We start from the raw sequence: 16,528 nt of genomic DNA on the forward strand, positions 1-16,528 counted from the left end.
TCCTATTGAAGTCCTGATCTGAACTGCAGTTCATCCTAGCTCTAGTCATCTCACCATAATGAATAGCTGATATTGGATGTCTAGGGTGGGCACTGGCTGCATGTAATACAGCGCTATAAGAGGTTTCTTTACAGTACATCCGACTACCTACTTTAAAGTTGATCACACATCAAGGAACTGATTTTTTTCACAATGAGAGTTGACTGTAAAGGGCATGTTACATGTGTTATTATTCAAGTATGTCATAAATGCATATAAGCCATCCACAGTCCCTGTCCACAAAAACAGGACATCATCAATATACCGCCCCCAGTAATGCATGTATTGAACCCATTCCCTACTGCTAGGGCCCCAGACCCAATCCCCCTCAAACCAACCCATAAATAGGTTGGCATACGATGGAGCATATCTGCAACCTATTGTGGTTCCACATATCAGGTGGTACCATTTGCCTTAAAAAAAAAAAAAAAACAGTATTATCCAATATTAGCCATATAATCTCCAAGAGCATCTCAAATGTGAAAGAAACTCAGTAGCTCTCTTATTCATAAAGTATGTCATGGCTATCATACCAAATTCATGTAGTATGTTTGTGTACAGAGACACCACATCAAGTGTATGATGTCATTCATTATATTTAGAATGTGTTTTGTATCTCGGATATAGGAGGCTAAGTTAACTACAAAGGGTTGCAAATAACCATCAATGAACTGTGAAAGTCTCTCTGTGGGCCCTCCAATTCCTGATACCATTGGCCTTCCTAGAGAGAAAGGAGCATCTTTATGGACCTTAGACAGTATGTATAAGCAAGTATATCTATGCTTGTCAATTTTCAAAAAGAAATACTCATCTAAGGTCATGAGTCCCTCGTCATACCAAATTTTAATTCTCGTGTTAATCTTGGCAGTAATCCCATGTATATGATTTGGATCCAGGGGAGTGTAGCAAAGAGTATTACAGAGCTGACTGTAAACTTCATTATTATAGTCCACCTTATTCATTACTACTATACAGCCTTCCTTATCTGCTTCTCTAATGATAAGTGTCTCATTGTTCTGAAGAAATCTAAGTGCCCTTCTCTCCTGCGGGTCCAAGTTATTCCTCGCATTGTGCATCCTTCTGCGTGTAGGTGTCCTCTTCAGTTTGTCTAAGTCTCTGCACACATTCTTTAAAAAAGTCACAATTATTATACAATGGTAGGTTGGGAGTCCAATTAGATTTCACCTTTCGTTCACTATCCTCACTAGGACCCACATCTATGCCTAACGCTCTTGCCATGTCCCTTGTATTCATAGATTGCTGTTCTGTATCTGTGAGTGAGAGGAGTGTTTTTAATCTTATCTAGAAGGTTGCTGAGTGGTGTGTCTATCCTTGTGCTAATCTGAGCCATTGTATGCATTGCAAAATATTTCTTCAGCTTATGTTTTTTGACACATCTGAACACATTAACCTTCATCATATCATAATCCAAATCTATAAGCGGACAAATACCCAACCCTCTCCTAAGTACTTTAATCATCTCAAAAGTCAATGTCACATCAGATAAATTGACAAACTTAACATCTAGCGTCTCAATAGCTGAGAGTGACTTCCTGGACCATGCACTGGTTTGCATCTCTATCCTGTTTTTATGGCTGGTCCCTTATTTCTGTTTCCTCTACTGGTTCTCCTGAATTTTTTGGGTGAGGGTTTATGTTTTGGCTGCCCATACGTATACGGTTCAGTTCTACTAAAAAACATTTGCTGTTACTACTAGAAGTACCCTCCACCAGAGCCTTTGTTTTCCTTGTGAGAAAGTCACATAATTGGTAGTTGAATGTCACTTCTAAGTACACTGAAATCATGAAAATGTCACACATGAGCAATCCGAGAACTTGGCAGCTATGACACCAATGTTCATTGAAGGCAATGCCCATATATTTTAGAGCTGCTTGGAGTTCTGGCAAAGCACCAGAATGCTGCTAGAACCAGAAACACTGTCTCCTGGTAGTAATGCTGATGTCACTCCACAAATAGACCAACTTTGTGGTTGGTGCTACCTATTGATGATCCTCCCTTAGTCCTGTCTTGAATAAAGTTGCTCGACAGGAACTAGTCCTGCTTTCTGCACAGTAAATGCTTGTGGTGACCAGGCCACTGCACAAACAAAAGGGCTGATGGCAAGCAATCCTTACATTTAAGAGGAGAGTCTGATGAGACAAATGGTGCATTGTCCAGTATTTTTCTATTGTGGTCCCTGAATTTATGCAGTGTTTAATTTCGGACAAGCATAAGTAGGGTCATTTTCAGAGGTTTCCAGATCTGCTAAATGAATAAACACAAATCCACCATCCCTTAAACCTACCAGGATGTCCTCACAAGGGTGGTGGAGGAAAGGAGCTACCCTGCTAGATGGGTTATTCTTCCTCAACCATCTACAATTCCTTCAAACTTTCATTAGAAAAAATATTCCAGCCACATATTGAGCCACCTACCACTCCAAGGAACGGATGTAACTAGTGATAATGTATGTCATCAGTGAAAACTTAATGTACCGTCAACAATGGTTTGAAGGAAGAGGTAATTGTATAACTCACCACATAGCGAGTTTTAGATGTTTTGATTATTCGAGTCATACCCGTAATGCTACTTCAAGTGAAGTTTGTTAAAGAAATTGATGTTAATAGTATAGTGGATAACAAAAGAGCAACTGTTCTGCTCTTAGCCCCGCTCGCCCGTTGAAATGGTACAACATAACACATACATCACAATATTAAACCAAACAAGCCCTGAGTGGAAGGTTCCGTATCTTCTCTCAATATCTTAATATGTGTTTCAATGAACATAGATCCATCAGGTATTGACATAATCATAGTTTCCTTTAGTTTTGGAAAAATATTTGGTAATATTTTCGTTACACCAGTGGGTAACGAAACTTGAGGGGGGGGTGGCTGCACTGTACATGGTGTTCCCCCTCCTCCCACTCACCCCCATGCCAGACTAACACAGGAGCGCTCTGGACAGACTACTGAGATGATGGGGCCCCCATGAGCTCAGGGTCCCCAGCAACGCGGGCGTTGTGGGGGCCTTTGTTACCCCGCTGCTACCAGCCACGTGATCTCAAGGCTTTCAAACATAAATAATGGTGTGTGACCTAGAAACAACAGAAGGGACTTTTTACCCGTGGAAACCAAACACATAAGCCTTGGTGCAAGAATAACCAGGCAGGCCATCAAATAATTCTGTGTAATATATCAGAAAAATATCTCGGTTCTTGATATACCTGTTTTCACTTGGTACACAAACGTAAACATATTTTAATACCTAGATCTAAATAGTATTCTTGTTGATATGTGTTCCCATTTGAGATTTTCAGCACTAGAAACTTCGTGGTTTATTGCTGCAGAACTATTTAAGTGTGAAATATTACTGAATGTTTTATGCTTCTCTGTACACAACTCTCTTTATGTATATAGAATGTAAAGAACACTGCACTGCTGCCTTTGCCTTTGCCTTTTTAAATGTGTTACTGCAACACGTGAAGCAAGCCAATAAAGAAATGGTCAGAAGACTAACACTATGTGTTTATATTTGAAGGTATGGTGACATGAGGAGGCAAATTGGTTTCGAGATCAGGGACATGTGGTATAATCTTGGTGAGTATTCATGCTTTTGGTTTCTGCACGTGTTTAGTGTATTGAAATCGACCAATACGTTAGTAGCCAGGAGGACAATTTGCTCAGCTGTAAAGGGTTTTTAATCCTAACTACCTGGCCAAAGGTTAATTTTTCAACAGAGAGTTGGCCAGCTTCCTCTGACCTTTGCAAGACCAAACTTAGTGTCACTAAGCAGAAGCCTGGTATTCCCAAAGATGTTGTGATATTAGCTTTCTTTCTTTCTACCACGCAATTTAATGAACCTAGCATCTCCATGTAGGGAGGTGATGGTTGACCCTTTACACTGCATCCATTGAATAACACAAAGAAGCGCTCAGAGCCTGAAGGAGACAGTGTACTGTTAGCCAGTCTATTGCGCCTATCTTCCTTAAGGGCTTCGCTTCCATTGGTACAGCAGGTGCAGTGGCACCGAGACCGTGAGGAGTCCACCGAACCCTGATTAATACAGTATTTCACAGTTCCCCCGGCTGCCAGGGTACCCATTTTGTTCCTTGCACTAGGGGATATAATACTCTTGCTATGATACTGGTCCTCTTTCTCCCATGCTAGCTCATGAGAAGCAGCAGGTCATTATTGTGTTCCCCATACTCCTTTGCGTGACCTTCCCTCGCTTATATACAACACCAATGACATTTCACTATTGTCCAGTAAAGCTAAGACAAGAATATCAGTAGCTTCACATGAGACACGTTGTGGTGAAAACTTTGTTTTTTAATGAGGCGCTATTAGTTACAAAAACAGAGGTTTAAGCAGTGGTTCACGCATGGAAACACCAGTAAATACTGTGTAATGTCTGCTCCCTGGGTAGAAATGATGAACACGAATGTTGTTTCTTTTTCATTTGTTGCATCAGGGCACATCGATCTATTGTTCCTCATAGCGGCAGCCTTTGTTTTTGGCTACCCAATGTATTTGACTCAAAACGTTGCCGCCTTTTAGAAGGACTGGAGTCATTACGCGACAGTAAACACTGTTTAATCTTTTTATAGTAAAGGAAGTGTGACTGAATATCAAGAAACAATATCAGGTGAGTGTAGTTTTTTTTTTTTAGAGGAATATGATTGAAATGATAAAGCAATATGGTCACCGTAGCCATTCAAGACCTCCTTCAGAACTCACCAGTCTGAATATCTTGTATTTAGAAATGGTAATAGTTTGATATCCCTCAATTGGATGCAGTTGACCCCATTAATAACAATAACAGGACATTCATCAATGCAGCTGTAAAAAAAAAAAAAGAGCATTAGAGAAGTTAAACCATGCCAAAACTCAGATGCCTGGTCATGAAACAAGTAGTAAAATGTGCTCCATTTAACTACAGAATCCATTACTATATTTACATTATTTACCAGCAATTAAATGTAATATTAATTCTTAAAATTTCCCTCACATTCTTGACTTTAAATGAATCCGTTTTCACTTTGGTAATTCAGTTTTACCAACATGGATTCTGGCTTTCAAACGGCTAGACTTGCACTCCAAGTATGTAGGACAGATAGGGAAATCCATGGGATCTGCCCTTTGTCTGGGTGTATTTGGCACCCCTTGAAAGATAACCTCAAGATTTAGCATTGGGCTTCTGGGGCTCTAGGGGCCATCTTCTCTCTTGAAGAATTACCATAGCTCTACAAGAGGTAGTGGTAGCACCCGATCTGAGTTGACTTGCTCACCGCATGTCATATTATCATCCTTCCTTCCACCGGGCCAGTTAAAAATCAGGCAATGAGAATTATTGTACGATTCCGTGGTAGTGAGCGTGTGGCAGGATACAATTGTAGGTGGTGGGTATACCACTGCCAGATTGTAGGTGTCACTGCCTTCATCTTGTTTTGCAATTCGGCGCTATCAGGTGGGAGGCAGAACGTTTACAGAGGAAAACTCTCCCATGCCTCAAAGGTCTGAAAAGTAGAGCAAGTGCAAAACATCAGGTTAATTGAGAGGTAAGACAAATAAGTGGACAATTCGCTAGCAAAAAATATAAAAAAAAGTTCATGGTTTATTTGCATACTTAATGCAGACAAATTGTAACATTTGAATCCACCCTTAAGTACGTTTTGCTCAACTGTAAATAGTAACATGAAATCCACAATAGTGACTTTGTTTCCAGACTACCTCGTTTCTAACTAAATTTGTACTAACGGGTTAACATTCAATTGTCAAGCAAATCTACCATATACTTTAATTAATGCACATGCTGTAAGGACAAGCAAACATTTCTGTTAGTCAATATGCACATTATTCAATTCACAAAACCGCGAATTGCCTTTGCAATTGCAGTATAAACGATTCCTCTTCCATTAAACTTTATAAAGGTTGGAGCTTATATTTAGCTGCCCGGGAGATCACTTTAAATGCTATTAATATAGACGAACACTGTGCTTATCATAGCAGAATATTTTCATGCAGCTTAACTTTAAAAGTGTATCCAGGGTGTCACAATCGGTTGAGAAATCTTTCAATCCTACATCAAAAAGCATTCCAAGATTCCGGTCTCTCACCGACATCATTATTCCTGAACAATACCCTGATCCTAGAATGCTTAGACGTCTACTTGTAATCAATCCACATACATGTAGGTTGCTCACTCAGAAGCAGACCCTGGACAACTTTTAAGTAAATAAGGTTTTCAAGCAACAGCGAAACTGGATCTTAAAACTGTTTTAGACTTAATGGATGCATTGTGCATTTCACTCTGTTGTCTTGATATGTATATTGATAGTAGAACTTCCACTTTTGAATGTCATTCTGTCTCTCTTTCTCTGGTTCCTAGTAGCAAATGCTTCATCCTACTTGAATTTATAGTTCATATTCAGGATGGGTCAGTCACTCCCAGGACGTTTAGTGAGGACATATTGGTGCTGTAGTAGGGGAGGATTGTGGAGGTGAAATAAATCCCTCATCTCTGCAATATTGACTGGTGTTTGCTATTAAATGTGGTTATTTCAGGTTTCAGGACGAAAGACATGGCATTGTACATCACAACTGGTATTATGTAGCATGAAAAAGTAACAAAAGTAGGGTCGGTGAGGTGATCACTCTGTGCATAATGAAGAAAAGTCAGGCAAGATTATGAAGGAAGGCCAAGGAATCCAACCATGTCTTCATTTCTGGGTTGCGGCCCACCACAATTCAGCCATTGCACAAAGCGGTGTTTACCAAACAAAACAATTCTGAGGAAGTGTGACGTTCAGAAAAGACGTATCGGGAGTGGGGGGAAAGAGGAGTGGCCGTCAGGTGGGAGTTTCATCTAAGTTGGTCTCTGGCACATTGCTTGAATCAGGGACTTTCCTCAAGTGAGAAGTCCTAGAACCGAGAGAGTGTCTGTAAGGAAGCCCTCATTTCTGTGAATCAGGATATTTGTTTAGGAGCAGAAATAAAATGTTTATGTCTAAACTTAAAAAGCTTAAAAACTATGGCTGTCGAAATATGTCTTTTGTATTATGTATAGGGCAATTCCGAGAAGAATGATTTAAGTTGAGTATAAAGCATAAAGACATTTCCAATTAAAATAATAAGTGCAGCAGAGTGTGATAGACACAATTTAATGACTTTAAAAAGGAAAAATAACTACCAAATAAATGTTACAAGATTCTATTAGGGACAAACAAATGTATTTTCACAGACTCATGGTCCAGACTTTGGCATGCTCTGACTTGAAAATGCAGGAGCATCTGCACTACCTTGTTTCCAAGAAATTCATACTCCTCACTGTAACAGATATTTGGCAGAGTGGACTCCACCATGCTAGTCATCACCGAAGTCTCGGCCTGACAGCACCCAGTCACTGAATGAGGGCACGTTGTCTCCCCTTGTAGTGTTGACAAGTGGAACCAGGACTTGGTGAGCCCTGAGGTCTACAAACTGCAGGGTCACTACTCCTTTCAGAGGCTTCCATAACTTTCAGGAGACTTTCTGCATTTACACGCATTCACTCTCCACAAGTCGTACTGGATGTTTGCACGCAGTCAGAACTAGCAGACTTGCGCAATATCAGTCCAAGGCACTCCCGCTAATAGACATAGCAGAACTCAAGTGAACATTGTTATGCAGGTCAATACAACATCTATGTAATAGGCTATCTCTCAAATCCTTTTTTGGACTAACATGGAGCTTCGCTCTCACAACATATTTGTCCACGTACTGTATTCCACAAGCTTATCTGAACTAAAAATACGTTTGTTGGAAAGTAGGCGGTGCAAATTTCAGAATCACCCTTGCTTGAAAGTTCGTAGAAAGCTGTAACATAACTCTCTGAGCTGGACTGTGACGCCATCTACGAACTATGGTTGTGTTATATTAGGATACCAACAACCGTCATACTGGCTTCTTACAGTGAAGGCTCTTTCCAGATAGGTTCAATTAATTTCACTGGCTCAGCCTCACTTGCTATTGGTGTGCTGTCGCTGTTCCGGCGGGAATACGATCCTGCATAACAGCCCATCAGTGAGATATATACATAAAAACTTTCTTTCCTATCTCACAGTGGAGAGGATAAGGAATACTGGAGCTGGTAGTGCTTTCACCCTCAGTCTACTAAGAGAGCATTTTAATTTCTCAAACTTTTGACGACATTAGTGCAGCTGTGTTAGGTTTCTTGCCATTACTGACAAGAATGTGCAAAAGTTTGCTTACAGCCACTGGAGTAGATATGAGGCTTGGGACTGATGAACATCGAAGCTCATAAATCTTCACAGTAAAAAACATAAAAAAGCATAAGATTGTTGGACCATTTCTTCCAGGAGCAGGATTGTTTCCCAAACTATTGAACGTTACACGTGTGCTGCTAAATCTGTTGTGCTGAACAGATGTAATAGGAACAACTGTAACTGAGAGTCCACGCCACTATACATCCTAATTGTGTATCTGTCAGTCAACTGACTTTTTGCGGGCCCCTAGGACTCACTGTGAAATTTTACTGAAAGTTTTTAAAAACAGGAAATACGTGTTCATATTTCCAAAGAAGCCCTGCTTCTTTAAGGAACTTCTGGTTGCTTAAAAAAAAAAGTGTTCTTTGTTTAAAACCAATCAAATGCGTAGTTCTCGGGCGACCCTTGCAGGCCACTCTCCCTATGAATGTGGCCAATCAGAGAGAGTCACAATTTGTGACCTACATAATGAATACTAATTAGGTATTGCGACTCCAATTCCTTTTTTATTTGGCAAACCGACCTAATAAAACATAGGACAGTTCACAAAATAGGTTTCGGGTCACAAAAAGACTGGTCACAAATTGCCACCTCTTTTTGCAATCTGAACAATAGTACAGATGGCCCATGGACTGTTTTATGAAATAATGTATGGAACTGGAGCCCTTTGTGATGGTGATGACCACAAGGAGGAAGATCTTTATAGTAATATGAGAATGCATTTGCAGGCAGAGTAGTATTTGATGCAGAGACTGAAATGTGATTTCGCAGAAGACATGGACAGCGAGAACGAAACTAAATAATAGCATGCTTAAGAACTTACCCCGAAAGGCAGGAGCCCTTATCTGCTTGATGTGTAATGTGGATTCATGTAAACGTGTTTGGTTTTTGAAAGCCCAGCGAGCGCCTGCCTCATTCCCTGTTGAATAGCTGTCTGGTAATTGTACTTAAGGTCTGGTTAGGAATATAATAGTCTGCCTCTCTTTCTGAAGGTTATTGGCTTAAACAAGGGCATTACATGCATTAATGAGCAGCGCATAAACAATGAGAGAGAAAAACCAGCACAGTGTACTCCTGCTTTCATCGTTTTGATTTTCAATTACTTCCATTGTGTTACACGGTGCAGTATAGCTATCCTGAATCATGCTTTTTTTTAAGGTCAACACAAGATCAAGTTCATCCCGGAAATGGTGGGCCCGATTTTAGAAATGACTTTGATTCCTGAAACTGAACTCCGAAAAGCCACCATTCCGATATTTTTCGACATGATGCAGTGTGAGTTCCACTCAACAAGGAGCTTCCAGATGGTAAGCAAAGATGAGCAACCAAATATCTTTTTAAGTCTGGCCTTAGCCAAGATCTTTTGTTTTCAATAAAAAATATAATTACAATAATAGTTACAGTTTTTCAGTCAGCCCTCGTCATCGATTGATCTGCTGTACTGTTATTCACATTTTATTTCCACCCACCACAACTTTCATCATGGAGCACATGGTTGGCTGACTTCACTGTGAGTGGCTGCGTTCTGCTATTGCATGGTGTGCACATCTGCACAATATGAAGTACCTGTGACTACCGAGAAGTGCAATGGGTGCTTTAGAATAAAAAATACACTTGCGATTTTAGATAATGTTTGCTGTCATGCAATGTGTGCTATCATACACTAATCCTTCATAAACAAAATAAGGATTGGCAAAGGCCAGCAGCCAAAGCCGACCTATTGGCTTTGCCAGTGCTGGCTTAAATAATGAGTTCATTAGATTGCTTTTGTGTAATGGACAGTCGATATTGAGCGAGAAAAATATTAGGAATTCATGTTGACTTCAAAGGTAACAAATATCTTTGCCCACCCAAGAATACTTTTGGTGCATGAATACATGGGAGACTACACACCAAAACCAGCCCTGGTGAAAAACAGTTCAAACCAGCCCAATCTCCCTGGGTGAGCCGGCGAGTAGAACTGGGTCATCATAGTTTTAAGTGCTGGACAATGGCACTGAAAGGATCCCAAGCTTGCAGCCTACGGGGAAAATGCCAGAGTGGCAAAACGCACAGTGCTTAAATAGGATCGTTTATGGTGAGCAATTTCCTTCCTGATACAGGGAATAAGGTACAGTGAAATAGATATTGCTCTAACAGATTTACAAGTTTACGAAATTACACTAGTGTGGTGTAATCTTGAATGTAGGTGTATTTTCTCCAAGGAGAGGGTTATGAATGCATCCTTTCCAAGTGCCCTGGTCAATGTATGACCAGCTTCTCCAGTCTGCATTCTAGAGCTTTTAGTACTGCTCGTCCCTTTATAAAAAGAGCAGTACAAGTCTCAGAATGCAAAGTAACACCTGGGCTGGAGCAGAGAGTCACACAAGGAAACTGGGCATGGACACCTGAATAAGGCAGGTGAACATGCACAAATGTTCAAGTATGTGGATACCCATAAATCCCAACACTTAGTTTAGTACGTTAGGCATGGTTGCTGAGGTACCCCTCCTAAAGAAAAGGGTAAATCTGTTTTCATAGTTTGAAAATGGAAGGAGGACCCCAAATATTAGTGTGATTTTCGGTAAGGAGAGTCTCTATTGTGGAACATGTTTTGCCCTTTAGAGAAAGAAAGAAAAACAAATTTAAGGAGCCAAGATCCACTAGTATGTTGTATTTACAAGAACTTAGTCCCGCTATGTGTCTCTATGGGTAAATATATATGCCTCCAATTAGGTGTGGAAATCTGACAGTTGCAGTTTCAGCATCACTGAAATTGTTGGTTATTGCCAAAAAACTGTAACCATTGCCCATATTAACCTAATATGACAGGGCTGCAGTGTGGGGCACATTGAATGGGCACAAAAATCTGTTGCGCCCCCGGGGCACTGACGTCATCTGACGCCTGACACCCTGGTTCAGTGGAAAGGCTGCAGAGAGCTGCCTGTGATCCCTTAGTTCTGACGTGTTGATTGTAACCGCCAGTGGCTCCTGTAACGTCCTACTTAACATCACTGTGCACCGAATGTGCTCCGTGACACACACCAGAGATTCACATAATACTCATTGGGGCCTGACAATGCATGTGCTATTACAGTGCCCTCTTTCTCCTACTTACTCTCACAACATAGTAAGGTACCCTGAGTGCTGTGCTATACATAGATTTCCAAATACCTACTGAGAATGATCAAATGTGTACAATAAATAAACACCAGAGTGCTACAATACGCCACACACTACTCGTGAAGAATTGAAACTATTGGAGCTTCACTCAGCCAACTTAAATTACAACAGCACACCTGTGGCAGGATAGAGCCATCATCTCACATCTGACCTTCTGTAAGGTACACACGAAACACAATAGACATAATGTTGTCTTGCCAATATGAGGTAATCTCAGATATGTTCTACTGTATTTAGAGGCACCCAGTACCTCCGTTCTGTTTCGGAGACACTTGAAAACAACCGTAAAGGAAGCAGCGGGTTCCAATATGTAACACTTGACGGCTAATAAACAGATTTCACATTTATTTCAGCAGCACTGCCCACCTAGCACACCAGTGTGATAATGGTATTGAAATTAGATGTTTTTAGCACTCACGGAATAGTTGTCCTAAAGGAGAGAGATCTCAAGTTGTGTTTATTCTCGGGAGAGTAGAATTTACACTCTGCAGAAATAAATCTATTTTGTTTTAAACTTTTACTGTCTTGGCGATGAAATTGTTTTTATTACTGCCTGATAGGGAGGAATATTCAGTGTAAGCTCACTAGAGGTCAATACAAAATATTGTTAAAGGGCTTTAGTAATGTTCCATAGGAATCTTCAGGGACACTGGTCTCACCTCTGCCTCTTTCTTCCTGGGCTGTGGCACACTTGTACATGCGCAGTTTTTGTCACAGCATAGGTTATTTTTCCTTGCAAACCTTCACCGCCAATGTGCGTCATGGCGACCTGATTTTCAACATTTGCACTCCTATTGGACAAGGGGCCAAGGTGCTAGATTGCAGGCACTGGCAATAGTTGTGGGCCGGATCGGAACGGTCAGGTGCAGTGGCCAACGGTGGCCACATTTTGAATTTGCTTTCTGCCATAGTGAGTAACTATTGGTTGCCCCATCACTGGTGGGGTCTCCTGGGCAGTCAGGGGTGGCAGGAAAGGTTAGGTTAAATAATGGGCAAGGTTACCTGATTATACATCAATGCCTGGCTGCCCCTGACGTTTGCTACAAGGGTTTCAGGGGTGGACGATCATGACTCCCTATTTGCTATGAAATTTCATGTATCAGCTATGGTGTATTTGCTTGGAAAATTATTGTATTATGTCCATGTGATTATCACAAGATGTTCTGTACATATTGTAACTTTATATGAAAAACTAAACATTTGTTGTGTTTATGAGTTGTAATAAATACAGCTAGAGAATAGTATATACTCAAAAGCAAGAATTTTGGCTTGCATTGGTTCTTTTGCATAATCAGCTGTATGTTGAGTGAGTAAATATCTGTCTGGTTTGAGAAATGACTGGTCTTGCTGCAGTCGCTTTGGTCACTTTGGTATGTCACTTTGGTATGTTAATCTTGACATCCAAGCAGAACTGTCGAGTCAGGATTCATGAGGGCCATGCAACTCTATGGTAAATTAGGTAGGGTCATAACTATAAAATACCTCTGTCTTTATCAGTGCAGTTTTCTTCATTTATTGATTATAGCAGTAAGGGACAGATGCATGGCAGGCCTTTGGAGAGGTATGTGCAGAGGACTAAATAAAAAAATATACACTTCCACACACAATATTAGCAGGCAATATGTAACTTCTGTCAACTTACTCAAACAAAATCAAAATAAAACTGTACAGTCAACTGAAGAGCAAAATAATGAAGAAATTGTGGATTATCTGATTATGGCACAAATGAGCATCGTTCTTCTTGCCAAACCTGACCTGTTTAAAGGAGATACTCCTTCCAGGGCACAAGTTTATCTTTCACTTGTTTTCACAGTAGATGCTGACTTAAGAAGATAGATGTTAATTAAAAAACGAATCTTGTGTGTGGGGGTACCTCCACAAATGACTTCACCCTTGTAATGTTACTTTCCAAATCATATCTATAGCAAATATCCCAAGAGAGCTATGCTGTTATAAATTTGGTTTCTGATTGGGTATGCACCCTGTCCAAACAGTAACCACAATCCTAGTCAGGGTAAGTCAGAAACACACTAAAAGATAATCAGTTCTCACCTTCTGGTAGCTTAGCACAGAGCAGTGAGGCTGAAGAGGCAATGTGTAGAGAATTTGTGCAAAACTTCAAACAGTAGCACAGTAAAAACACCACAAAAAGAATCTACACCAGGTTAGAAAAATAGATTATATTTTTTATGAGCAACTCAAGACTGAAATGACAAACATCCAATAAATAGAAGTAGCAATATGAATTTATAAAGAAGAAATGTGCAAGTAGTGCTAGAAGCAGTAAGTGCCTATTGAGATATCTGTCCATGCTGGACCAGGACAAAGTCAAGAGTTCAGGCTGCCCGCAATGTAGCGCAAGCCAGCCACAAGACTCACGCCGCTTCCGCTGAGCGACAGCACCTTAATACTTGTCACAGCATAAGATGTGTTGATGATCCCCATGCAGTTGGGATGTTGCGCCAGATTTCTTCACACAACTGCGACGATCGTCAGTTCTGAGTGCAATGCGCCGGTTCCAAGTCTAGTGGTTCCAAATGTGATGCATTGGGTCAATCTATATTGGAGAGGCCATACTTTAATCTTTGTCCAGTGGCGGTGATATGTTGGTTCCCGAAATGGTGGTTCCGGAGGCAATGCCGCAGTTGTGAGTGCAATGCACCAGTCCCTGAAGCAGTGGTGAGGTGTTGATCCCAGTCTCGCAGCAGGTGATATGTCTGTTCTGATCGGTGCAACGGTGCCAAGGTGCAGGTTCTGGCAAGTGAACTACTTTATACTCATTTCCAGGGGTCCTGGTCTGTGCTGGCACCACATAGTAAAGCAAGACTTGCAGCAAAAACAAATTTGGGTGTTTTTCACTACCAGGACATGTAAAACTTTAAAGTAAATGGCATATCTTTTAAATACATTGCACCCTGCCCTGTGGGTCATATAAGGCCTACTTTAGGGGTGACGTGTATTAAAAGGTAAGGTTTAGGCCTGTCAAGGGTTTTATCTTGCCAGGTTGAAACAGCATTGTAAGACTGCACGCACTGGCTCTGCAATGGCAGGACTGGGACATGGTTAAGGGGCTACTTAAGTGGGTGGCACAATCAGTGCTGCAGGCCCACTAGTAGGATTTCATCTACAGGCCTTGGGCACATGTAGTGCACTTTACTAGGGACTTATAAGTAACTTAAATATGCCAGTTTGGTATGTGCCAATGTTACCATGTTTTAGGGAAGAGAGCACAAGCACTTTAGCACTGGACAGCAGTGGTAAAGTGCACAGAGTCCTGAAGGCAGCAAAAACGAGGTCAGAAAATGGAGACAGCAAGGCAAAATGTTGGGTGGAAGACCACCCTAAGGCTGTAGGTCTAATGTATACTAAATGAATTGAACCCACTTTAATGGGCTTCGGGATATTGTGAGTATTGTCATATAGATGTGTTGCTATTACTCTATTTAGACCACCATATCTAATGCATGTTGATTAAATTATCAATGTTTTGGGAGAAATATCTCAAAAACTACTCCCAATTGCAACTTGTTGGTCAATATTCCTCTCTGTGTCAATAGATGGTTATTCCTCTTAGGTATCTGGCACCTTTCTATACATTTCATGAAGCTGTTATCGAACAGGAACAGTAGTTTGAATTATGCTTTGTGGGAGTTGGCATTTGGACTGAATTTACACCAGTGTTTATACCTGTGGTAAAAAATGATGCAGGAGATATACCAATTGCATTGTAAAAGTGTGTCAAAAATCAGGATCCTATGATGCCCACAATTTCATATTTTTGCTGTAAATTACAGCTATCCTAATACCAGTGATAGGCACTTAAATTATCATAACTCCTCTGCCAATTAATGGTTGCCAGTGAACACCCCATTAAAATTCATCTGTTTATGATTGTGTCCGCCAGGACCCATGCACTACAAAATATTCCGTTGTACTTGTCTGTGTAGGATAAAATACCACCAGTGCCTCCTTACTTGTACTGTCACAGGGACTCTGGCCCTGCGGTGCCTGTTCATTTCTACATTGTAATTTAGCCCCTTTAGGTTTTGCATACATTTTTAATCTTTGATGATTCCTAAGATAAACAGCTCCAGAAACAAACATTTGAAGTTGTCTGTGATGCATGGAGACAAATGGAAAGTAATCTGAAAACGTACAATATCCTTGCATCCTTCACTTTCAAAAGATCAGAAAAGGATTTTTGGGTATGGATCCACCCAAGAACTTGGCCATCGGTAAGGGCAACTTTGTATGTTTGCTTGTGGGATCCATATGGTCTGTTCTTATGATTTTGGAGCTTTGAGACACAGACGTGAGAAGTGGCTTGTATTTGTCTTGGGCATACAGTGAGTCTGCAGTTCTGGAATGACAGCTGCATCTGCATTGTTGCATCTGCACCAATGCACAAGAGGAGCAGGTTGACCCTGCAGGAATTGCAGCAGAGTAGTCCCATGTGTCATGGACCCTGGTGCAAAGAAAGGAATGAGCTCCCTGGTCACTGTTTAAACTGTGAAATACATCTGCTGTCTGGTTTCAGTGTCCCCTTCAGGCCTCTGGGCCCTGGTATCATTGACCTGCTGCACTAATAGAAGCTATGCCCCTGAGGCCCAGGGAATCTGATGCACAGCAGTTTGGAGAGCAAAGAATGGCAGGGAACACATGATGGTACTGAATGGTAGAAGGGGCAAACACAAGTATTAGATGTCAACTTGGTGTCAGGGAGACGGTTAATGAGAAAATGTCTGACAAGTGGTTTTAAATGAGTTACTCCTCAACTTTTGATGATGTGAGCCAAAGTATATTAAGCTGCAAGTACATCCATGCTAAGCTTTGTCAGGAGTTAGGAGTAGGCCGCTACATTGCCAGACAGACATCAAGGTTAGGCAGTGGTAATAGAAAAGAGCAGTGAGTTTCTTTCGTTCAGTCATCAACCATATTTAGACATAGTAATTTAAAAAACAAACCAGTTAAATTAAAGAACAGGGTCGGCAATATCACTCACCTTCAGGGTAAAGTGGTTGAACCTGATTGAGAAAAGAAAGAGGATGTTTATTTGGTGTCTTA

At 40.9% G+C, this 16,528-nt stretch overlaps 1 protein-coding gene across 1 annotated transcript in view; it reads left to right on the forward strand.

Annotated features, from left to right (window-relative positions):
* DOCK1 (dedicator of cytokinesis 1) overlaps positions 1-16,528 on the forward strand; it is a 1,072,828-nt gene that overhangs the window by 744,197 nt on the left and 312,103 nt on the right. Inside the window, exons 32-33 of the mRNA XM_069239713.1 lie at positions 3,577-3,635; positions 9,461-9,609. Of these exons, the coding sequence (XP_069095814.1) occupies positions 3,577-3,635; positions 9,461-9,609 (208 nt within the window). The remainder of the gene's footprint in view (positions 1-3,576; positions 3,636-9,460; positions 9,610-16,528) is intronic.

Source organism: Pleurodeles waltl, chromosome 6 (assembly GCF_031143425.1).
Source record: "Pleurodeles waltl isolate 20211129_DDA chromosome 6, aPleWal1.hap1.20221129, whole genome shotgun sequence".
NCBI classification, from domain to species: domain Eukaryota; kingdom Metazoa; phylum Chordata; class Amphibia; order Caudata; family Salamandridae; genus Pleurodeles; species Pleurodeles waltl.